Below are 22,575 nucleotides of genomic sequence, written 5' to 3'. Positions count from 1 at the left end.
GCATTTATCTTGCTTGATGTTCTGAGCTTCCTGGATCTGTGGTTTGGTGTCCGACATTAATTTGGGGAAAATCTCAGTCATTATTGTTTCAAACATTTCTTCCATTCCTTTCTCTATTTTTTTTCCTTCTGTTATTGTTATGAGATCTTTGGGGTGTCATCTTTCTGGCTGGAAACCCCTGTGGCTGCTGGCACTTTTGCCTGAGTTCTTGTCCTGCATCCAGGAAGAAAGGTACACAGACAGACAGAGTGTGAGCAAGACAAAGAGGAGCTCTATCAAGTGACAGAACGGCTCAGAAGAGACCCACAGAGGGTAGCTCCTCTCTGTGGGGCAGGTCGTCCCATCAAGTGTTCAGCCCTCAGCAGAAAGGAGGCCCTGGAATGGGTGGTTCATCTCTGTAGGGAGGTCGTCCCATCATCTCTGCAGCTCTCAGCAGACAGGAGGCCCTGGAGAGGGTAGCTCCTCTCTGTGGGGCAGGTCGTCCCATCAAGTGTTCAGCCCTCAGCAGAAAGGAGGCCCTGGAATGGGTGGTTCATCTCTGTAGGGAGGTCGTCCCATCATCTCTGCAGCTCTCAGCAGAGAGGAGGCTTCTCTCTGCAGGCAGGTCACCCTGACTGAGGCTCAGCTCTCAGCAAAGAGGGTAGCTCCTCTCTGCAGCTGGTTGTCCCAACATCTGCAGCTCTCAGCAGACAGGAGGCCCTGGAGAGGGTAGCTCCTCTCTGCAGCTGTTCATCCCGTCATCTTCCCAGTCTCCGCAGAGAGGGTAGCTCCTCTTTTCACCTGGTCATTCAGTCATCTCTCCATCCTCTGCCCTCCTCTGGCTGGGCCCATAGGTTTTATGGACCTCCAGAGGGAGGAAGTGCATACCGATTGGCCCATGGGTGACCATGGGCACCCAGAAAAGGCACCACAAGTCCCCATTCCTGGCCTGGGAATCTGGCAGCCCAACCCCCAGCCATCAGGCCTTCAAGTACATCACAAAGCAGCTGGGACTACAGGCATGCACTACCATGCCCCGCTAATTTTTATATTTTTTTTGTAAAGAAAATGCATGGTTTTACCATGTTGCCCAGGCTGGTCTTGAGCTCCTGGGCTCAGGTGACCTACCCACCTCAGCTTCCCAAAGTGCTAGGATCACAGGTGTGAGCCACTGTGCCCGGCCATAAATTTCTATGTCTGATTAAAGCAAGATGTCTATCAGTCTATGTGTTTGTGCACATATGAGGAAGATCCATGTTTGGAAGGTGCTGTTTGATGGCATAAGGCAGAGCAGAGTGGTTCAGGACCAGCCATGTCAGAAAAACATATTTCGGCCGGGCACAGTGTCTCACACCTGTAATCCCAGCACTTTGGGAGGCCAAGGCAGGCGGATCACAAAGTCAGGAGTTCAAGACCAGCCTGACCAACATGGTGAAACCCCATCTCTACTAAAAATACAAAAATTAGCTGGGTGTGGTGGCTCACACCTGTAATCCCAGCTACTCAGTTGGCTGAGACAGGAGAATTGCTTAAATCTGGGAGGTGGAGGTTGCAGTGAGCTGAGATTGCACCACTGCACTCCAGTGTGGCTGACAGAGCAAGACTCCATCTCAAAAACAATAAATAAATAAATACATAAATAAATAAGAAAGAAAAACATGAGTTTCTCTGTTTTCATAGCATGTAGGTTGGGGGTCGCAAAGCCAGCAGCAGCTGTTACTTGATTCGGGCTGCAGTGCTGAATCTGGGGGGCAAACAGAGCACTGTTTTCCCCTCCCCGTGCCTCATGAGCATGTGGCGTTCACTCCCCAGATGCTAGGGTTGCTCTCCTTGCATGGCCATAAAATCAGTGTGTTGCAATGATGGATCCGGATGGCCGTGACAGCAATGAAGGTTATGCAGATTTGATCAGTAGCTTGATTCCAGTCAGTCACATCCGAGAATGGGTCCTTACTGTTACGGGATCTTTGGAGTGCTGCTTTTCTGACCAGAAACCCATGGCTGCTGGTACCTTTGCCCGAGTTTTGCTTAATCCCTCAGCTCGTTCTGCCCACTCGGCCTGGCAGGCTGCACTCAGCTCACACTACTGGCCTGGATCCCATGCCTCCAAGGGAGACTGCGAGGGGTGTGTGAGCAAGCATGGGGTCCAGCCACTGCGCAGTCAGACATGCTAGTTGCTGCCACAGGGTGGGCAGCTCCCAGTGCTAGCATGGTGCCAGCTCTCTGCGAGGCTGTGGCTGGACCCGGTGCCTTACAGGCAGCTTCCCTGGCTGGATCCAGATGCTTGGAGACACCAGGAGTTGCAGGGGCCACAAGAGGGAGTCATAGCCCTGGTATCCCTGGCTCAGGGAGTTCCCAGATCTGGGCTCTCTGAAGGGCCACAGCTCTTCTCTCCTTCTCTTTGCCTGCAACGTGGTGAGCAAGGGGCATGTTTCAGTCCTGTTTTGTGTTACAGCTCTTTCAGCCTCCCATTTAGTGGGTCCTAAGTTCTTGTCCTGCGACCAGGAAGAATGAGGCACACAGATAAGTGAAGGGTGAGTAAGATAAAGAGAGCTTTATTGAGCAATAGAACAGCTCAGTCTCCTGCAGCAGGCAGCCCCTCTCTGCATGCAGGTCATCCCAACAAGTGTCCAGCTCCCAGTAGAAAGGGTAGCTCCTCTCTGCAGCTGGTCATCCCATCATCTGCTCCAGCTCTCAGCAGAGAGGGTAGCTCTTCTCTGCAGTTGGTTATCCCATGGTCTTCAGTTCTCAGCAGAAGGTATAGCTCCTCTCTGCCGCTGGTTGTCTCATCATCCGCCCTGCTCTGGTTGAGCCTGGGGCTTTTATGGGCCACAGAGGGGAAGAAGTACATGCTGATTACTCCACAGGTGGCCGTGAATAGGCCCCGAAAAGGCACCACAGGTCCCTCCTCTGGTCCTGGGACTGGTAGCCCAGTCCCCAGCCTTCAGTCTCTCCCTGGCCTCTAGGTGGGGCCTCACCAGGACCTGACCCCCTTCTGCCCAGGAGCCTGTCTGCCTCCTGCTGCCATCTGTGGTGCCCAGGCTGCTTATGCCAAGGGGCCTGCAGGCCAGTACCAACCTGCCCTCAGCACCCCCTCAGCTTTCCTCCTATGCTCATCAGTGCCCAAAGTCCGGAGGGGGCTGTGGCAGGTGGCTCGTGTGTCAGCACTGCCCCAGGCATGTACACACCTAGCCAGGCTGTGACAGTGCCTAGGTTTGGCCTCAACTTTGCTCTAAGATTGCAGTGGGTGCTGACAGCAGGGAGAAGCCAGGCAGCAGGAGGAGGCAATTCTAAGCCTGTGAGGCCAGGGAGTGCCTTCCCAGGCCCCTAAGAGTGCAGAGATGCCTGGGTCTGCAGCCACGGCTTGGGCGGCTGCAGCTATGCCTGGTGGGGTGGGGCTTTGGCCTCCTCCATGCAGTGGCACCCCCAGGTCTGCAGCCACGACTTGGGCAGCTGCAGCTGCACCTGGGAGGGTGGGGTTTCTGCCTGCCCCATGGAGCAGGAGACCTGGGTCCACAGCCATGACTTGGGTGGCTGCAGCAGGACCCGGGGAGCTCCTGACCCACCAACTTGGAAGGGGCAGGGCTCCCACTTGTCCGAGCTCCGACCATCTAGTGGAGCGTGCAGCCCCAGCTGTGCCTCCCCGCTGCAGCCCACATGATAGCAGTGGCAGCTCCAGATGGGCCACCGCTGCCATCATTACTATCAGCATCGACATGAACAATGAATCACGGCTGCTAATGGATTTAGAAGTTTCCCTTACAGCTGTGATTGAATTTCCAGAATTCACATCCTTATAAAGAGATGTCTTTAGTCTGCTGGTCTATAGTCTTCCAAGTGGCAGAACAGGTGGCTAAGACATTGGCAACAACTCCAGAGTCAGAAGACCTAACATGTCCAGCCTTTAGAAATACTGTATACAGCAGGGGTTGGTAAATATAACCCACAGACCAAATCTGACCTGTGTGCGTGCGCACGCACACACACACACACACACACACTATACCTGGCCTGTTTCAAACAGCCAATGGGTTAATAATGGTTTTTTACATGTATAAAACATTTTAAAGCACACATAGACACACAGACACATAGATACACAGAGGGAGAAATGAATATGCAACAGAGATTATACATCACCCATAAAGCCTAAAATATTTACTACCTGGTGCTTATAGAAAAAGTTTGCCAATCCCTGGACTAAGGCAAGAGTAACAGCTTTCAATTCAGCCCATTTTAAACCAGTGCTTATCACCACGGTTGCCAATGGAGTGGGATGGCTGTTGTCACCTTGTGTTGCGACCAGCCTCAACACCACCCGTAGGGTACCCAAAGTCCGGTGGTGACGAAGGAATGAGAAGAGACAGGTTAACAGTGCCTAAAGGGTGGGGTGCCAGGGGGCCCACTGCACTTTTGGAGGCTGCAAAAGGCGCCAAGCTCTGGTCTCCACACTATTTATTGAGTACAATCACTTCCATCTAAGAAGCAGATCTTAGATCAGGGGTGAAACAGTGAAAGGGGGGCAGTGTGTCATAGACCTAATCTATAGCAGTGACGGTTTAGGCAAATGTTGTTTGTGCTAAAGCAGCATAAACTCAACTACTGATTTATTCTCTAACTTATCAGAGAGCAGCTGTGGGGAGTGGGCGTAACTAGGAGCCGGCAGATCTGGCCATATTCCAATGCTTCAAAGGAGTGTCTTTCTCCTTGAGCCCAGTGTCTGTAATAAGAGAGCAGGTCACGCTCTGGTCATGGGAACGTGATGGCAATTAGAAGGCTTTCCTCATCAGAGGCCTCCTGTGACTTTCCACAACTTATTGTCCCATATTTTTATGGCCAGTTTATGCAGGCACCCCACAAGCCCTTTTCCCAACAACCTTGTCATCACCAGCACCTTTTCTTTTCTACTTTTGTAATTACTTTTTGTGTTGAACTCTTACAGACTCACAGGAAATTAAATAGTACATATAGTCCCATGTAACATTCATCCAGTATTCCCACATGGGAACATCTTATATAATCACAGCATAATATCAAAACCAGGAAAGTGACATGGGTACATTACTGTTAACTAGATTACAGAGGACTTTATTCAGTATTCACCAGTTTTACATGCATTCCTGTGTATGTGTGTGCATACACATGCATGTGTGTTTCTATACAATTTGATCCATGTAAATATTTGTATATACACCACCACAATCAAGATATAGACCCACAAAGGAATTCCCCTGTGTTACCACTATAGTGGCATGCGCACACATACATACACAAACACACTATATCTGTCCCTTTGCAACTACCAATCTGTTCTCCATCTCTGTTGTTTTCTCATTGTAAGAATTTTATATAGGCCAGGCGCTGTGGCTCACGCCTGTAATCACAGCACTTTGGGAGGTCAAGGCGGGTGGATCACCTGAAGTCAGGAGTTCAAAACCAGACTGGCCAAAATGGTGAAACCTCACCTCTACTAAAAATACAAAAATTACCCGGGTGTGGTAGTGCACTCCTGTAATCCCAGCTACTTGGGAGGCTGAGGCAAGGAGATTGCTTGAATCTGGGAGGCAGAGGTTGCATGAAGAGTGAGCCAAGATTATGCCACAGCACTCCAGCCTGAGTGACAGAGTAAGACTCCATTTAAAAAAAAAAAAAAAAAAAGTTATATAATTGGAATTACATAGTATGAAATCTTTTGAGATTGACTTTTATTCACTTAGCATAATGCCCTTGAGATTTATCCAGATTGTTGCATGTATCAATAGTTCTTTTTTTGTTTCTTAACCCAGTAATATTCCTGTCTTAGTCCATTTTTTGTTGCTTATAACAGAATACCTGAAACTGGGTAACTTATAAAGAAACAAAATTTATTTCCTACAGTTCTGAGGCTGAAACTGTGGGGTGCTTCTTTTTTTCTTTCTTTCTTTTTTTTTTTTTTTTTTTTTTGAGACGGAATCTCGCTTTGTCGCCCAGGCTGGAGTGCAGTGGCCGGATCTCAGCTCACTGCAAGCTCCGCCTCCCGGGTTCACGCCATTCTCCTGCCTCAGCCTCCCGAGTAGCTGGGACTACAGGCGCCTGCCACCTCGCCCGGCTAGTTTTTTGTATTTTTTTTTTTTGGTAGAGACAGGGTTTCACCATGTTAGCCAGGATGGTCTCCATCTCCTGACCTCGTGATCCGCCCGTCTCGGCCTCCCAAAGTGCTGGGATTACAGGCTTGAGCCACCGTGTGGGGTGCTTCTGATGAGAGCCTTCTTGCTAGTGGGGACGCTACAGGGTGTCAAGGCAGCATGCGGCATCCCATGGCGAGGGGGCTGAGGATGCTAGCTACTCTCTCTTCTTCTTCTTATAAAGCCACCAGTCCTACCACCATGATAACCCATTAATCTATTAACCTATTAATTCACGAATGTATTAATTTATTTATGAGAACAGAGCTCTCACGACCCAATCGCCTTTTTTTTTTTTTTTTTTTTTTTTTTAAACACACAGTTTTGCTCTTATTGCCCAGGCTGGAGTGCAGTGGTGCGATCTCGGCTCATTGCAACCTCCACCTCCCGGGTTCAAGTGATTCTCCTGCCTCAGCCTCCTGAATAGCTGGGATTACAGGCGCCCACCACCATAGCCAGCTAATTTTTTATATTTTTAGTAGAGACGGGGGTTTCATCATGTTGGCCATGCTGGTCTCGAACTCCTGACCTCGGGTGATCCACCCGCCTCGGCCTCCCAAAGAGCTGGGATTATAGGTGTGAGCCACCATGCCCAGCCAATTTTTTTAAAGGAAAGGAAAAAAAAGAAAAATGAAATGCCCTGTGACTTTGGACATCAGCATAAAACTCACTAACTCTTTGCTCTTAGTCTCTACATTATGGTTGCTATTACTGTTCATAGGAGCCCGTTACTCCCTGGGAGAGGCAGGCCCCAGGAACATCACAGAACAGGATCTCTGTTCCGCTAAGGGGCTGCCCTGTGACTGACAGCAGCGGGAGAAAAAGTGCGCTAAAGACGACACACGGGGAGGGCGCGCCCTCTGGTGGCTGAAGCGGGGAACCGTCTAGCATATTTCCCCAGCTCCAAGACCAAGCTGAGGATGCGAACCGGAAGTCTGTTTACCTGACCCGCAGCAGGTCAATCGGGTCATCCACGTGAAATATCGTATATCTGGCTTTTTAAAATAGTTATTAGATGTTTGTTAATTTGCTTCCTGTCTTCCCCACTAGAATGTGGGTACAGGAACTCCTGGGGGTTTTGTTGCTGTTTTGTTTTGCTTTTTTTAGACAGGATCTGGCTCTGTTGCCCAGACTGGAGTGCAGTGGCGCGATCTCAGTTCACTACAACCTCTGCCTCCCGGGCTCAAGCGATTCTCCTGCCTCAGCCTCCCAAGTAGCTGGGATTACAGGTGCCCGCCACCACGCCCAGCTAATTTTTTTTTTTTTTTTTTTTTTTTTTTTTTTTTTTTTGAGACGGAGTATCGCTCTGTCACCCGAGCTGGAGTGCAGTGGCCGGATCTCAGTTCCCTGCAAGCTCCGCCTCCCGGGTTTATGCCATTCTCCTGCCTCAGCCTCCCGAGTAGCTGGGACTACAGGCGTCCGCCACCACACCCGGCTAGTTTTTTGGGGTTTTTTTTTGTTTTTTTGTTTTTTTTTTGAGACGGAGTCCGCTCTGTCGCCCAGGCTGGAGTGCAGTGGCCGGATCTCAGCTCACTGCAAGCTCCACCTCCCAGGTTTACGCCATTCTCCCGCCTCAGCCTCCCGAGTAGCTGGGACTACAGGCGCCCGCCACCTCGCCCGGCTAGTTTTTTGTATTTTTTCGTAGAGACGGGGTTTCACAGTGTTAGCCAGGATGGTCTCGATCTCCTGACCTCGTGATCCGCCCGTCTCGGCCTCCCAAAGTGCTGGGATTACAGGCTTGAGCCACCGCGCCCGGCCAATTTTTGTATTTTTAGGAGAGACAGGGTTTTATCATGTTGACCAGGCTGATCTTGAACTCCTGACCTCAAGTCATCCGCCTGCCTCGGCCTCCCAAAGTGCTGGGAGTACAAGCGCAAGCCACTGTGCCCGGCCTCCCAGCATAATTAATTATTAATTATAATAATTACTAGTAGCTCCCTCTTTCAGTCTCAAGTGTCATGATTTTTCCATTGATGGCAAAAACCGCAGATACTTTTGCACCAACCTAGTATTAGAAAAATACAGAAGTAAATTAGAAACTACAGTTGTGACGAATGCAAAGGAGAAGAAACAATGTGAGGAAAGCAAATGGGGGATCCATCCTCCTCCAAAATAACAGAAACGAGGTATCATCCTGATGAGGCGACAGAAGAAACAACAAGTGACAATTAGATGAGGCAGAAGAAGGGAGAGAGCATTACAGGCTTGGGAGCAGCAAGGAGTGAAAGGTAAGTGAAGATTCTGCATTGTATTTCAAATATGTCCTTGTAATCATCACCATTTGATTTTATTTTCATCATTTTTAATAAAACAAAGAACATGTTTTTTGCTAACAGCAAGAAAACTGGAGGAGTTTTTTTGTTTGTTTTTTAATCTATTTTTTGAGATGGAGTCTCCCTGTATCACCCAGACTGGAGTGCAGTGGTATGATCTCAGTTCACTGCAACCTCTGCCTCCCAGGTTCAAGCAATTCTCCTGCCTCAGCCTCCCGAGTAGCTGGGACTACAGGCATGCACCACCATGCCCGGCTAATTTTTGTATTTTTAGTAGAGTCAGAGTTTCACCATGTTGGCCAGGCTGGTCTCGAACTCCTCATCTCAAGTGATTCGCCCACCTCGGCCTCTCAAAGTGCTGGAATTACAGGTCTGAGCCACCACGCCCGGCCAAGGAGTAGTTTTTTAACTGACTTAATTATAACAGATTAAATCAGGGCAGCTAGTGACTCTGATATTTAAACACATAGGGAGTAAATCTAATTTTCCCCTATCAAAAAAAAAGTATACAAGTAATATAGTCTCTCAGGATTAAAGGCAACATAATAATCACTCATTGAAGTTGCAGTAAATGCTAACAAGGCATGTTTCAATTTTAGGCTGACAAGACACACAACAGGCCCAGTGCAGTGTCTCATGTCCATAATCTCACCATGTTGGGAGGCTGAGGCAGGAGGATCCTTGAGCCCAGGAGTTCAAGGCTGCAGTGAGCTATGATGGTGCCACTGCACTCCAGCCTGGGTAACAAAGCAAGACTGTCTCTAAAATGAAATTTAAAATAAAAATAAATTTAAAGAGTGAGGTGGGGGCCAGAATTTGAGGGCTGAGGAAGGAAGTAGAGGAGCCAGACAGGCCAGGTTTTACCTCAGCTTCTTTCCTCAAGGTCACCGAGGTACTGGGCAGGACCAGCTCACAGTGACAGGGTACACAGGTACGCACAAAACTTATGGACTACATGAGCCGCTCCATTATCCACAATGCAAAAGGCCCCATGCCACAAGGATAGCAAGCTCACCCTGTTGGAGTCAAGAGAGGCTCAAGGGCTACCCTGAACTTGACAGCTGGATCCTGGGTGTTGGGTTTGACCACTTGGTGCACGGAGATGATCTTCAACTCTATTTAAAGTGTTTATATTGTATGTAAAAATACGTAAGTAAATATGGCCGGGCATGGTGGCTCACACCTGTAATCCCAGCACTTTGGGAGGCCGAGGCAGGCAGGTCACCTGAGGTCAGGAGTTCAAGACCAGCCTGGCCAACATGGTGAAACTCCCATCTCTACTAAAAAAAAAAAAAAAAACAAAACAAAACTACCTGAGCATGGTGGTGGGCACCTGTAATCCCAGCTACTCTGGAAGCTGAGGCAAGAGAATTGCTTGAACCCAAGAGGCAGAGGTTGCAGTGAGCCAAGATTGCACCACTGTACTCCAGCCTGGGCAACAGAGTGAAACTATCTCAAAAAATAAATAAGTAAATACATTTTTTAAAGATACAGACTAAATAAAACTCTCACAATGGAAGGCTTCGCTCCAGCTAGCTAATGTTTATATTCTTAGTGTCTTTAAGGAATCTGTGCCTCAAACGAAAAAACAGGCAAAAGAAAGGGAAAAAAAGAAAATAAAAATTTAAAAAAGGAATCTGATGTGTAAATAGTCCTGTCTTTTTACAAAAGGCTGGCTTGGTGTTTTGTTGTCTTAAAGCTTAGGTACAAAGTTTCTGAATTAGTTCCAGGTTCCTCTATTTAAAACTTATACCCGGTGTGTCTGAAGTCCCCAAGTGGACAGGGTAGTCAAAGCATGTTCAAGGACAGCAAGAAGGGGACAGTGGCTGCAGCAGTCAGAAAAAGGTTTTTGGGAGTGAGCAAGGTGAGGCTGGGATGGGGTCAGCCCACACTGTAGGCAGCCTGTGCTGTTGGCCATGGGGAGGAGCTTGGGCCTCATTCTAGGAATCATGAGATGCCACTGAAAAATGTGACTCATTTTTGAGGGTGACCTTCAGAAAAGACCTGGGCAGAGCTTTGGCCTCACAGAGGCCAGAGTGCATCCTGGGAGGTCACTGAAGAGGCAGGGCAAAATCCAGGTGAAAGGAGGCGGTGTCTGGACCAGGGTGCAGAGACTGGAAGTAAATGGAAGAGTTCTAATTCATCACAGTGTCATGACTTGGTGGTGGGTAGAATATCCATTCAATCAAGTAGCTATTTAGTGAGCACCTACCATGTGCTGGGCATTCTTTTGGGTGCTGGGTACAACAAAGGAAGGAACAGGAATTAGTCAAGGATGATGCTCAAATGTATGGCTTTTATAATGGGAAGATGGTGATGCCATTCCCTTAGACAGGAACTCCTGTGAGAGTGCTGATGTGGAGGAGAAGATCATGAGTCATTTTGCATTGGAGGTGCCTGTGGGACATCCAAGTGGAGGCGTCAAGTGGCCAGGCAGATACACAGATCCAGAACTCAACTGAGCGCTCCAGACTAGACATTGAAATACAGGAATCCTCTGCATTTTGACTGTGGCTGAAGCCATTATGTGGATAAGATCACTCAGCACAAAATATATGGTGTGAGAGTCCAGGAGGGAAGAATTACTCTGAAAAAAAGAGAGAAGAAAGACCAGCCAGAGAAGCAGAAGGAAAATCAAGGCAGTCTTACATCACAAAAGCTAAGGGAAATAAGTATTTTGAGAAAGAGGAAGTGGTCGACTGTGTCAATTGCTATCCAGTTGCCCAAGATCATGCAGCTAATAAGGGGCAGAATGGAAATTTAAAATCAGGTCTACCTATATAATAAACAGAACTTGGGCAAATGGCTTACCATCTGGAAACAAGGTCAGACCCCTACCTCACACCACATGCAAGTATACATTTTAGCTGAGGTAACAATCTAAAAGTAAAACACAAAATAATCTTTCTTAAATACAAAAAGTTCTACAATCTGAAAAGTCCCTCTTAAGGCAAGACAGGAAACAGAAACCATAATAGAAAAACCTAGATATTTTTTAACAGACTAGAGGAAAAGGTTTGCAGCACATTCAATAAGACATAGGGTTAATATCCCCCATATACAACTCAACAAGAAAATGATCAGAAGAGATTAACAGATGGTTTGAAGGTGGATGCTGATACCCATAAATATGTAAAAAGATAATCACCTCTCTAATGTTCAAGGAAATGCAAATAAAGCAATAATGAGATCATGTTCTTTGGATTAGTAAAACATTTAAAAACTGATCACACTGTGGGAAAAATAAATACTAAAATCTTTTTGGTATTGTATTTACCAACTCCTATTAAAATTTTAAGTGTAGCTCTACTTCTTAATCCAGGCACTGGATACACAGGTGTATTCACTTCATGAAAATTCATAAGCTCACTACTCTATTAAGTCTATCAACTCTATAAAAAATGTGTTTGTACACTTTTTATATTACATTATTCTTTAATGCTTCTAAAAGAAACTGAAATACACAAAATGTACACACCCAAGAACTCAATAATCCCAATTATGTGATACTTTTGTTCATTTTGCAAATAATAACAAAAAGGCAAACAACCCAATTTTTTTTAATGGGCAATGGATATGAATAGGTAATTGACAAAAAAGCAAGCCCAAATATAGACAACAAATATGGAAAAATACCCAGTCTCCTGAGTGGGCATTAAAATGCCAAAGGAGCTGTCACTTTACACCTATAAATTTAAGAAGTGATAACGCTGGCCAGGCAAGATGGCTCATACCTGTAATCCCAGCACTTTGGGAGGCCGAGGTGGGTGGATCACTGGGGTCAGGAGTTCGAGATCAGCCTGGCCAACATGGTGAAACCCCATCTCTACTACAAATACAAAAATTAGCCCAGTATGGTGGCACACGCCTGTAGTCCCAGCTACTTGGGAGGCTGAGGCAGGAGAATGGCTTGAACCCAGGAGGTGGAGGTTGCAGTGAGCCGAGATCTTGCCACTGCATTCCAGCCTGGGTGACAGAGCGAGACTCTGACTCAAAAAAAAAAAAAAAAAAAAAAAAAAAAAAAAGTGATAACACCCACTTCTGGGGTCGGGGTAAGGAGGCTCCAAAACATTACTGGTGAAAAATATGAATTATTAATAGCTTTTTGGGGAAAACAATCTGGTAATATTAATTATGTATACTCATTGACCTAATAACTCTGTGTTTATAATTTACTTATAAATGCACCAGTGCATAGGGACATATGTCTGAAAATATTTTGCGTAGTGTGGGGAAAATACTGGAAAACTTCAAAAACTAAAAGATCCACAATGCTGAACTGATACTACAGCACATTGTGCAACTATTACAAAGAATAAATTAGAATTATATATACTGCCCTGGTGAGATGCCCATGAAATATTAGGTGACAAAAGGTAAATTGATGCACATGGTTTTGATTTTGTTACTTTTTTTTATGTCCTTATATAAGTTTGTAGGGAAGAGAATATGGTTTATAACTCTGCAGGCAGAAAGCCTGTAGCCAAACCCCAGCTTCACCAACTCCTGTACGTGATCATACACCCGGGCCTCAGTTTCGTCAACTGTAAGAGGGGTTAATAATAACATGCATCTTGCAAGCTTGTCATGAGTATGTGATAATTTCTAAAAAGTGCCACAGATGCCTGGTGCACAATTCAGTAACAGCATGAGTACACTGTACGTGAGAATGCAGGACATGGAAGATGAAAACACACCACACTGGTCAGGTGCGGTGGCTCATGCCTGTAGTAATCCCAGCACTCTGGAAGACTGGTGGGTGGCTCACCTGAGGTCAGGAGTTCGAGACCAGCCAGGCCAACATGGTGAAACCCTGTCTCTACCAAAAATACAAAAATTAGCTGAGCATGGTGGCACACGCCTCTAATTGTAGCTACTTGGGAGGTTGAGGCAGGAGAATCACTTGAACCCAGGACGCGGAGCTTGCAGTGCACTAGCCAAGATCATGCCACTACACTCCAGTCTGGGTGACAGAGGGGGACAAAGAAAAGAAAAGAAAGGAAAAAGAAAAGAGAGAGAGAAGGAAGGGAGGGAGGGAGGGAGGAAGGAAGGAAGGAAGGAGAGAGAGAGAGAAAAGGAAGGAAGGAAGGAAGGAAGGAAGGAAGGAAGGAAGGAAGGAAGGAAGGAAGGAAGGAAGGAAGGAAGGAAGGAGAAAAAAGAAAACACACCACACTGTTCCCAGGTGGCCTCAGGTGGGTGGCGCTGTAGGGGTGGGACACAGGTGATTAACATTTTGTATCAATTCAACTTGTTACAGCATGTGTTACTTTTGTAATTTATTTTGATTTCCTTGCCAGAGGGCAAATGAGAGATCCCTTTTGTAATTTTTTAAAGAGCCACTAAAATAGAAGGGGTAGAAGAAGGAACCAGGTAGTCTGCCCTGAACTCACCACGTGCTCTAGGAAGGCATGGGAAGGGGACCTGGGCAGGACAGAGGGCCCAGGAAAGCCTTCTGCCCCAACAGGTGACCCCAACCCACTCCGGCCCTGGGCAAATGGCTGTTCCTCTCCAGACCCCAGATTCCCTCCTCTCCCGAACTGAGCTGCCAGAGGTCCCCGTGTATAAAGCATGTTTCTTCCTACCAAGGGTGGGCTGGAGTTCCGGTCCCACGGGTGTGACTGTGGGACTCTGTGCCAGACACCTTCTAAGGGCTCTACCCCTGCAACCCATCTAATCCCTCATCAACCCTCTGACTCAGGTACTATGTCATCCCCATATTGCAGGTGGGGAAAACTGAGGCACAGGAAGGTTCAGTCACTTGTAGGGTGCTGGGACATGGTGGCTGACGCCTGTAATCTCAGCACCTTGGGAGGCTGAGGCAGGAGGATGGCTCAAGTTCAGGAGTTCGAGACCAACCATGGGCAGCCTGGTGAGATCGCGCTCTCTCTCTCTCTCTCTCTCTCTCTATATATATATATATATATATATACACACACACACACACACACACACATATATATACACACACACACACACACACACATATATATATATATATATATATATATATATATATATATATTTTTTTTTTTTTTTTTTTTAAATTACAAACCTTAGGCCAGGCGCAGTGGCTCATGCCTGCAACCCCAGTACTTTGGGAAGCCGAGGTGGGCAGATTACCTGAGGTCAGGAGTTCGAGACCAGCCTGGTCAACATGGCAAAACCCCGTCTCTACTAAAAATACAAAAATTAGCTGGGCGTGGTGGTGCGTGCTTGTAATCCCAGCTACTCAGGAGGCTGAGGCAGGAGAATCTCTTGAACCTGGGAGGCGGCGGTTGCAGTGAGCCAAGATCACACCATTGCACTCCAGCCTGGGTGACAAGAGCAAAACTCCATCTCAAAAAAAAAATAAAGTAAAATATTATTTATAAAATAAAATTTAAAATATATATATTTTTTAAATACACATTTTTAAAAACCACTTGCAGGCTCTCACACACTGGGTATCCAGGATTCACACACAGGCAGCCTGGCTCTAGAGGCGGGGCTCCAGTGCCTCCGTCGTCTCAGCCTGTGACTTACCTGCTCCCAACCTCAGTTTCCTCCACTGTGAAATGGGCTTCCAGATACTCACCTCGTGAGTTTGCTGCAAGGGTAAATGGCATCAGGCTTGGACCTGGGAGAAGGAAGTGTTTTTAAAATGAACACCTTTGTTACCTCAGTCCTTGCGGAGAGAAGATGTGCCAACGCCCCGGGGATCTGCCATGTAAGTTCCTGTTGAGTTGTTCAATGTTCCACTGAGAGGGGGAGAGACAAGCAGGACCGGGATCCCGGCCCCGGGTCTTCCGGAAACGGCGGGGCGAAGCCTGTGCGGCCCTCCCTGCTGAGCGAGGCGGCCTGTCATTGCCATGGGCGCAACCCAGACTCCAACCACAGTGCATCCCGCCCTGGCCCTGCCAGGGAAGGAAGCTGAGTCTGGGGTCTGCTGGGCCAGCAGGGAAGTCCCAGCAGGGTGTGAAGCAAGACTTTCCGGGCCACTCCCGGAATCCCCCAGCAGATAAAGGCGGCCCCGCCACCTGGCTCTCCTAGCGGTCTCCCCGCCCCTGCCGCCCTGCCGCTATGTCCCGCCGCTGTGCGCTGCTTGCCTGGGCTCTCCTCGGCCTCCTTCGACTCGGAGAGGCTCAGAAGACAGAAGCCCCGGCCTGCTGCAGCCCTATAGTGCCCCGGAACGAGTGGAGGGCCCTGCAGTCAGAGTGCACCCAGCGCCTGAGCCTGCCCTTGCACTATGTGGTGGTGTCGCACACGGCGGGCAGCAGCTGCAACACCCCAGCCTTGTGCCAGCAGCAGACCCAGAATGTGCAGTCCTACCACGTGAAGACACTGCGCTGGTGCGACGTGGGCTACAAGTGAGTGCGGCGGGGAGGCACGGGCTGGACCAGGGACCCCAGAGGCAAAGGTGTGCAAGTGCCCGCCAGCGGGACCGGTTCTAGGCCGGGTGCTGGGGCCACCTGGCTGACACCCCGAGCAGCTTACTGAACCTCACAGGGTCTTCATTTCTTCCTCGGGTCACCGCGTGGGCCAGTGCAGGTGCTCATAGAACCAAGATGCGTGAGGGCCGGGGATGGGCTGAAATCCAAGCCCCGCTTCCCCGGAGGAAGGGGCAGACTTTGCCTAACACGCACCAAGGTGTCCGCGGCGCCTTATGAAGGCGCCGCTTCCTGATGCCTGGTGCCTTTGTTAGGAGGCAGAAAAGCAGGCTGACTCAGTGCGGAGCTGGGTTCCAGAGTCAGCTCAGCTTATTGCTGGCTGAGGCCTGGGGCAGATCCCTCCCCAGCTGGGGCAGGTCCTCCCGGCTTCAGCTTCCTCCTCCGCAAAGTCAACGGGATCGCGGCCCATCTGCTCCTTAAATGAGCCAATACAGGCAAAGCACCTAGGAACTGCCTGACACACAGGGGCCCGCAAAGCCACAGGCTATTGCCATTAGGCACCTACTATGTGCCAGGCAGTGTGCCAGATGTGGCATGGAGAACGGTGCCACTCTAGCCTCCTGGGGCTGAAAGACCCGCAAGGAGAAAGAAGCCCAGGCCACAGGTGAATTCAGACGGTGATAGAGGTGATGGATAAAAGGAGGTGAGGGAGGGTGACCTCAGGCTGGGACCAGACCCACACAGGCTCCTTGAAAGGGTGGGGCAAGGGAAATTCCCTGAGAGTGGCTGCCTTGGCTCTGGGATCGGGGAGCTGACAGAGGAGTGCTGGTGGCAGAGGGTGCTGGGGGCAAAGCCAACGGGGCTGAGTGGGTGGGTCCCGTGGGAAGGACAGGGTGGCTGAACACAGCCGGGGGAGCAGAATGAAATGGGGAAAGGGCCGGACCAGGCAGGGCCTTGTGGACCACAGTGAGGACTGTAGCTTTTACTCCAAGATGGGAGCTACGGGAGGCTTCCCCCTGCAAAGCAGGGACGGGGACTAGTGTAGGTAGAAGAGACTCCCTCTGGCTGCCATGGGGAGAAGAGATCATAAGGGGTGCCGGCTGAAGCAGGTCCGGGGCCATGCCTACCAGCTACCTCCTCCTTATAATGGGCTGCAGTCCAGCCTGAGGATTTCCAAGGGAAGGGAACGTTTGAATCCTGCAAGCTCTCAGACCCAGGTAGCATCAGAATCCCCTGCAGAGCTTACTGGAGGAACGCACAGGTCCCCAGATCCCCAGGTCCCCAGAGTCCACTTCAATAGACCCCACCCAGGGAGCACATGCTCTCAGGACCTGGTAAGGCTGTGTCATGAAAAAAAGAAAAAAACCCCACCCAGAGAAGTCTACAGGTTTCCAAAGGTATTCCCAGCCCTTCCAGTTCAAGATTTTATCAAACAATCCAACGTCAACGTTTTGTTTCCAAGACTCAGGCGCTCCAATTCTAAGTGTTCCCATGAGGTCACGAAGGCCCAAGCCTGGCTCTACAGCCTCAGGTCCACGTCACCACATACAGAAGCAGCCGGTGTCTGGCCCTCAGCTTTTAGGATTCAGAATCTGGTTCTAACATTCTGAATCCCCTTTACATGTCATGTCACGTTCTCTCTCTGAGCCTCGTTTCTTCACCTGTAAATGGGGCTTTGGACTGTACCCGCTTGGCGATGGTGGCTGAGGTTTAAATGAGATGTATTCATGCAACAAATGACCAGGAAGAACCAACCAACCCCGACCCCACCACCATCATGCCAGGCTCCGGGAACATGGCAGGGCCATAACCAGCCAGTCCTAGCAGCCAGCATCACCGGCAGGGCCATAACCAGCCAGTCCCAGCAGCCAGCGTCACCAGGGCCAGATTCTGGGAGCTGGCTTCCTAAGCAGCAGATTCAGGACTCGAGATTCGGAAGTTCCAACATTCTGTGCATCACTAATGACACTGTGAGTGCGAGGGCTAAGCTGGCACATACTGCAGCTGCAAGGCACTGATCTTCTAGTTCATCCCCATGTGCCATGTCAGACATGCTCAATCGGACCTACTGAATGAATCAGCCTTAAGGATTTGCTGCCAGGCTTGGAAACCTCAAAGAGGCAGGTGCTGGGGCTCCAGGGTCGGTATCTGATTGTGACCCCAACTTTGAGTCTCTGATCCTGTCCCCCAGAGGACCCCAGGGCAGGAAGCAGGCTGGGGCGAGGGCAGAGATCTGAGAGGCAGGGAGCTCTGAGGACCTTGTACAAACTATGTCGCTTTCTGAGTCTCTGCACTCTCAGCTTAAGATGAGGATGGTAAGAGTCCCTGCCTCAGCCAGGCACAGTGGCTCATGCCTGTAATCCCAGCACTTTGGGAGGCCAAGGCGGGCAGATCACCTGAGGTTGGGAGTTCGAGATCAGCCTGGCCAACAGAGTGAAACCCTGTCTCTACTAATAATACAAAAATTAGCCGGGTGTGGTGGCTCATGCCTGTAATCCCAGGTACTCAGGAGGCTGAGGCACGAGAATCGCTTGAATCTGGGAGGCAGAGGTTGCAGTGAGCCGAGACCACCCTACTGCACTCCAGCCTGGGCAACAAGAGTGAAACTCCATCTCAAAAAAAAAAAAAAAAAGAGTCCCTGCCTCAGAGGGCTGTCCTGCAAGGATTCAGTAAAACAGGACTTCCACAAATCCTCTAGGGAGGCAGGAGAGAGCAAGGCACAAGATCACATGGGTGGGGACCACAGAGGCCTGGGTACAAACCCCAGCTATGCACCAGACGGGCTGTGTGACCCCAGGGCAGGTGATTCTACCGCTCTGATTCTATCTATATAAAATGGGGTGATCGGGGTTGCCATGAGGATAAAAAAAAGGTGTATGCAGAGCTGTGCTTGGCACATGGCAGGAGCCCAATAAATGACCACAGTCATTGTTACTATCGTGGGAAATTAAGGGGTGAGAAGGATGCTGGGGAAGTTGTGTGCACCAGGGCAGGAACGGAGGCAGGGTGAGTGGAGGAAGAAGGAGTTGTTCTCGGGAAACCCTCCCTCACTCATCAAGCCCCTCCCACCTCCCCATGCAGCTTCCTGATTGGAGAAGATGGGCTCGTATACGAGGGCCGTGGCTGGAACTTCACGGGCGCGCACGCAGATCACGCCTGGAACACCATGTCCATTGGCATCAGCTTCATGGGCAACTACATGGGTGAGTGACTGTCCAGCCAGTCGGGATGGGGGCTGACACAGGGCCCTACACTACCACTGCCCTTCAGGGAAGCCCCTGCCTAACTCTTACCTCTGTCTCCTCCAGATCGGGTGCCCCTACCCCGGGCCCTCCGGGCAGCCCAGGGTCTACTGGCCTGCGGTGTGGCTCAGGGAGCCCTGAAGTCCAACTATGTGCTCAAAGGACACCGGGATGTGCAGCGTACACTCTCTCCAGGCGACCAGCTCTACAACCTCATCCAGAATTGGCCACACTACCCCTCCCACTGAGGCCCTGCTAATCTGCCCCCCATTCCTCTCCTCCCATGGCCAAAAACCCCACTGCCTCCTCCTCCAATAAAGATGCAGCTCAAAATGTGTTCCTCAGCAGGTCCCACCACAAACCTCCCCCCCTTCTCTCCCTCCCACAAGACCAAAGCCCGCCCACCCTTTCCCTCCCAGCACTCTCCTCACTGGTGCTTGGAACCCAGAGGCCCCGGCCCTGAACCAAGACCCCGGAGATCCCAGCTCGAGAGCAACATCACAGCTCAGAACCCAGAGGTCTCAGGTCAGAGCCCAGGAATCAGCACCAAAGCAGCCTGGATGTCACCAACAGGGGGTCCTGGGGGTCCTCCTGGGCAGTGAACCACGCTGCAAGACACCCCCTTCCCACCACACAGCCAAAGGCATCCTGCGCAGAACCTTTGCTTGAACTCCTTTGGGGACAGGCTGCTCACTACTCCTCCCAGCTCTGCCCTTGCACTGTTTAGAGAGTGTACAAGCTTTACCTAGGCCTGAGTCCCAGTCTGCCTCCGAGGCACACACAGGTTCCAGTTATACCCCCTAATTTCTCTTCCTCCACATTTCTCCCCACTCCACCCTCACCCTTTAGTCATAAGCTGAGGGGCCCCCAGGGCAAATATGTTTATTTACAAAATGCACACATCCTCCTTCCCAGCATGCACTGCCTGGGGAGAGGGCAGGGTCAGAGCCTCACACACCTGAGACCACAGAGACAGCAGGAGGGGTGGGGCCAGGGTGGGGCCAGGGCAGGGCCTGGGCAGGGCTGGAGGCTACCCTGGCCCCACCCCCCACGCCATACCCAGCAAGTGGGTGGGGAATGGAGGGGCAGTACCCCTTCTCCACATCATGACCGCATATCCAGTCGGTTCATGTACTCCTGCAAGGCCTTCAGGCGTGCGTCTATTTCGGCCATGTCAGCCGCCTGGTGGTCCGAGCTGTACTCTGTGAGAGCAGGTGGGGGTATGGGGGGCTGTGAGGGTCCTGAAGCCCCAGGGAGTTCCTGGGCCCAATATACCACTGCCCCCACTACCATTCCAACGGGTCCTGGGGCTGGGAGAGGGGATGTGGAGTCCCAGGCTCACCTTTGATGGGCACCCAGCCCCCAGAGTTGGTCAGAGATTTCTGGTGGCTGCGTTCCACGGGGGTGGACTTCTGGTGATGGGGAAGGTGGGAAAGGGGGTCAGCCACTGTCCCTCTATTCCTGTCCCCCTAAATCCCACTGGAAATCCTGAGCCTAAGGACCTTGGGGAAAAATAAGGCCTGACATCTACTGGGTATTCATTATATGCAAAATAACCTCCTAATGTCCTCACAGAGCCCTCACCTCCCATGTGAGGTGATGCCATTACCATCCCCGGTTAACGGATAAACAAAAACTAAGGTACAGAGAGGCTAAAGAACTGCCTTGAATGATACAGCTGGTAAGAGGAGGAGCTGGTTTCAAGACCTGACAGTGAGAAGCCAAAGCCCTAAAGAGCATCACATGCCTCCCATTATTCCTTCTCCAATCTAATGCTCTCAAAACATGCTGTTCCCAGGCCAGGTGCGCTGGCCCAGCCTGTAACTCCAGTGCTGTGGGAGGCTAAGGATGGCTTGAGGCCAAGAGTTCCAGACCAGCCTGGGCAACATAAAGAGACAATACTACCCCCTTATCCTGTCTCAACCTCACCCTCCCCCGCAAAAAAAGCCTAGTCCCAGCTACTCGGTAGGCCGAGGTGGGAGGGTCTCTCAAGCCCAGGAGTTAAAGGCTGCTGTGAGCTACAATTGCCCCCACTGCACCCCAGCCTGAAGGACAGAGCGAGAGCCACTCTTACACAAAAAAAGCCCTGTTGCACAGGCATTCAGAGTCACCTCTGCCCCTGATCCCCAGGAAGGAATCACAGCAAATGAGGACAGCTGTGTTCCAGCGGTTTATGCTACCCCTTCTACTCACCGTATTGGACCCACTCCAGGGCGTTGGGCCGGGAGGCTTCCCACGGCGGCGGTGACCCCTGAGAAAAAGGAGTAACCAAGAACCAGTGGTGCGGAGGCTCCAGTATTCCCACCTCCCCGACCTTTGTGGCGGCCCCCAGGCTCCATCACCCAATTTCCCTGAAAAAGATTGTTTATAGTCTCTCCAGAAACCCTTTTGAGGTGATCCTTTTCCCATGTTCAAGTTTTACCCTCTGGAGAGCGACTCGGAGAAATCCTCCAAATCGCTGCAGGAGCTGGCAGACGAGCAGCGGCTGCGGAAACTATCCACTAGAGGGAGACGGAGGGCGTGAGCTCTGGCCCTCGCTGGCCCCGCCCAGTGCTTCCCAGGCCCTCCCAGCCCGCCCAGCCCCGCCCCGCCCGACCCGCCGGCCCCGCCCAGTGCCTCCCACCCCCGCGCAGTTCCGCCTAGCCCCGCGGCCCCGAGCTCCAGGCGGGTTACCTGAGGAGCTGCGGTTTCGGGAGCGGTTAGGGGCGTCCCCTCGGCCAGTCACGACAGCAGGGGCCCGTGTCTGGCGAGACCAGGAGACGGACGGACCGTCCCCGCTTCCCCCACTGCCTAATCGGTTCCGCTGCTGCTGCCTGGGAAAAAAGAAAGGAGACACTGGCCTGTACGCCCAACTCCTGCGGGCAAGGGTGTCGCTGCGCCCCAAAAGGTCACAGCCACGCCGGCGACCGCCCAAGGTGACGAGCCTAGGCGCGGAAAGCATGCAGAAACACAGACGAGGAGGTGGGACGGACGGAAGGCACAGCAGGCGGAGCCGGCAAAGCAGGCGGGGTATCCGGCGAGAAGCGAGCAGGTGGAAGGAGATGGGGACTGATGGTGGCGTGGAGAGATGAGCGCCCGGGAGCGGGCAAGGGCCAGGGACAGGGGCAGGTGAGGGAGAAAGGGGCACTGACTTCATCTTGATCTCTCTCTGCTTCCTTTCCTTGGCTTTCACAAAGGCCGTGGGGTCGAAGCGGAGCGCGCGACCACCTAGGACCACGTGGGAGAGGAGGCGGCTGGGTCCTGCGACGGGCCTTGGCAGCGCCAGTGCGTCCCCTCCCCACCGCAGGGCAGGGGCACAGACCTGTGGGCGAGGGCGAGGGGCGCGCAGGGCGGCCCCGACCCCGGCTTCCGCGGCCGCTCTCCCGGGATGAGGAGCGCGCGGCGCCGCGGCCTCGCGACGTGGAGCGCTCCCGGGACGATGAGGCCCGGTCCTCCCGCGCCGGGGACGGCTGCACCGGCGGAGTCCGCCTCCTGAGACCACAGGGGCAGCTGTCAGCTTCCCACCCGCCCCGACAAACTCAATCTCGAGACTCCTCCCCGACCGCACCTT

General features: G+C 51.1%; 2 protein-coding genes and 1 long non-coding RNA gene across 18 annotated transcripts in view; 1 reads left to right on the top strand and 2 right to left on the bottom strand.

Moving 5' to 3' along the window:
• Positions 1–2,507: 2,507 nt before the first annotated feature.
• CCDC61 (coiled-coil domain containing 61) overlaps positions 2,508–22,575 on the bottom strand; it is a 42,196-nt gene continuing 22,128 nt past the window's right edge. For 5 of the 16 annotated variants that reach the window (XR_012427735.1, XM_065534636.2, XM_065534637.2 and 2 more), the window contains 8 exons: positions 22,327–22,496; positions 22,157–22,232; positions 21,699–21,838; positions 21,448–21,526; positions 21,219–21,276; positions 20,368–20,437; positions 14,991–15,032; positions 2,508–2,798 (listed from right to left, as the gene is read on the bottom strand). Coding sequence is in view for 11 of the 16 variants with exons in the window: in XM_065534636.2 (XP_065390708.1) it covers positions 2,728–2,798; positions 14,991–15,032; positions 20,368–20,437; positions 21,219–21,276; positions 21,448–21,526; positions 21,699–21,838; positions 22,157–22,232; positions 22,327–22,496 (706 nt within the window). In the remaining 5 variants the exon portion in view is untranslated. Of the gene's footprint in view, positions 2,799–14,437; positions 14,728–14,990; positions 15,033–19,882; positions 20,228–20,367; positions 20,438–21,218; positions 21,277–21,447; positions 21,527–21,698; positions 21,839–22,156; positions 22,233–22,326; positions 22,497–22,575 lie in introns of those variants that run through there. The other 11 variants (XR_012427734.1, XM_065534638.2, XM_074023940.1 and 8 more) reach the window with 4 other exon arrangements.
• LOC141409112 (uncharacterized) lies at positions 8,979–12,437 on the bottom strand. Its single transcript, XR_012427737.1, has 2 exons — positions 10,629–12,437; positions 8,979–10,530 (listed from the first exon to the last, which is right to left on the bottom strand). It is a non-coding gene; the product is annotated as an uncharacterized lncRNA (long non-coding RNA).
• Positions 15,145–19,358, top strand: PGLYRP1 (peptidoglycan recognition protein 1). Its single transcript, XM_045378803.2, has 3 exons — positions 15,145–15,762; positions 18,865–18,986; positions 19,092–19,358. The coding sequence occupies exons 1-3, from the start codon at positions 15,476–15,478 to the stop codon at positions 19,271–19,273; spliced, it is 591 nt and encodes a 196-aa protein (XP_045234738.1). The 5' UTR covers positions 15,145–15,475; the 3' UTR covers positions 19,274–19,358.

Source organism: Macaca fascicularis, chromosome 19 (assembly GCF_037993035.2).
Source record: "Macaca fascicularis isolate 582-1 chromosome 19, T2T-MFA8v1.1".
Taxonomy (NCBI): Eukaryota; Metazoa; Chordata; class Mammalia; order Primates; family Cercopithecidae; genus Macaca; species Macaca fascicularis.
This window is presented reverse-complemented; position numbering and strand designations above follow the sequence as displayed.

Bases quoted from the DNA above. Each gene is read 5' to 3' on its own strand.
- PGLYRP1 (XM_045378803.2), top strand. From the start codon at position 15,476: ATGTCCCGCCGCTGTGCGCTGCTTGCCTGGGCTCTCCTCGGCCTCCTT. The intron at 15,763-18,864 runs GTGAGTGCGGCG...CTCCCCATGCAG, and splicing joins TGGTGCGACGTGGGCTACAA to CTTCCTGATTGGAGAAGATG. The intron at 18,987-19,091 runs GTGAGTGACTGT...TGTCTCCTCCAG, and splicing joins CTTCATGGGCAACTACATGG to ATCGGGTGCCCCTACCCCGG.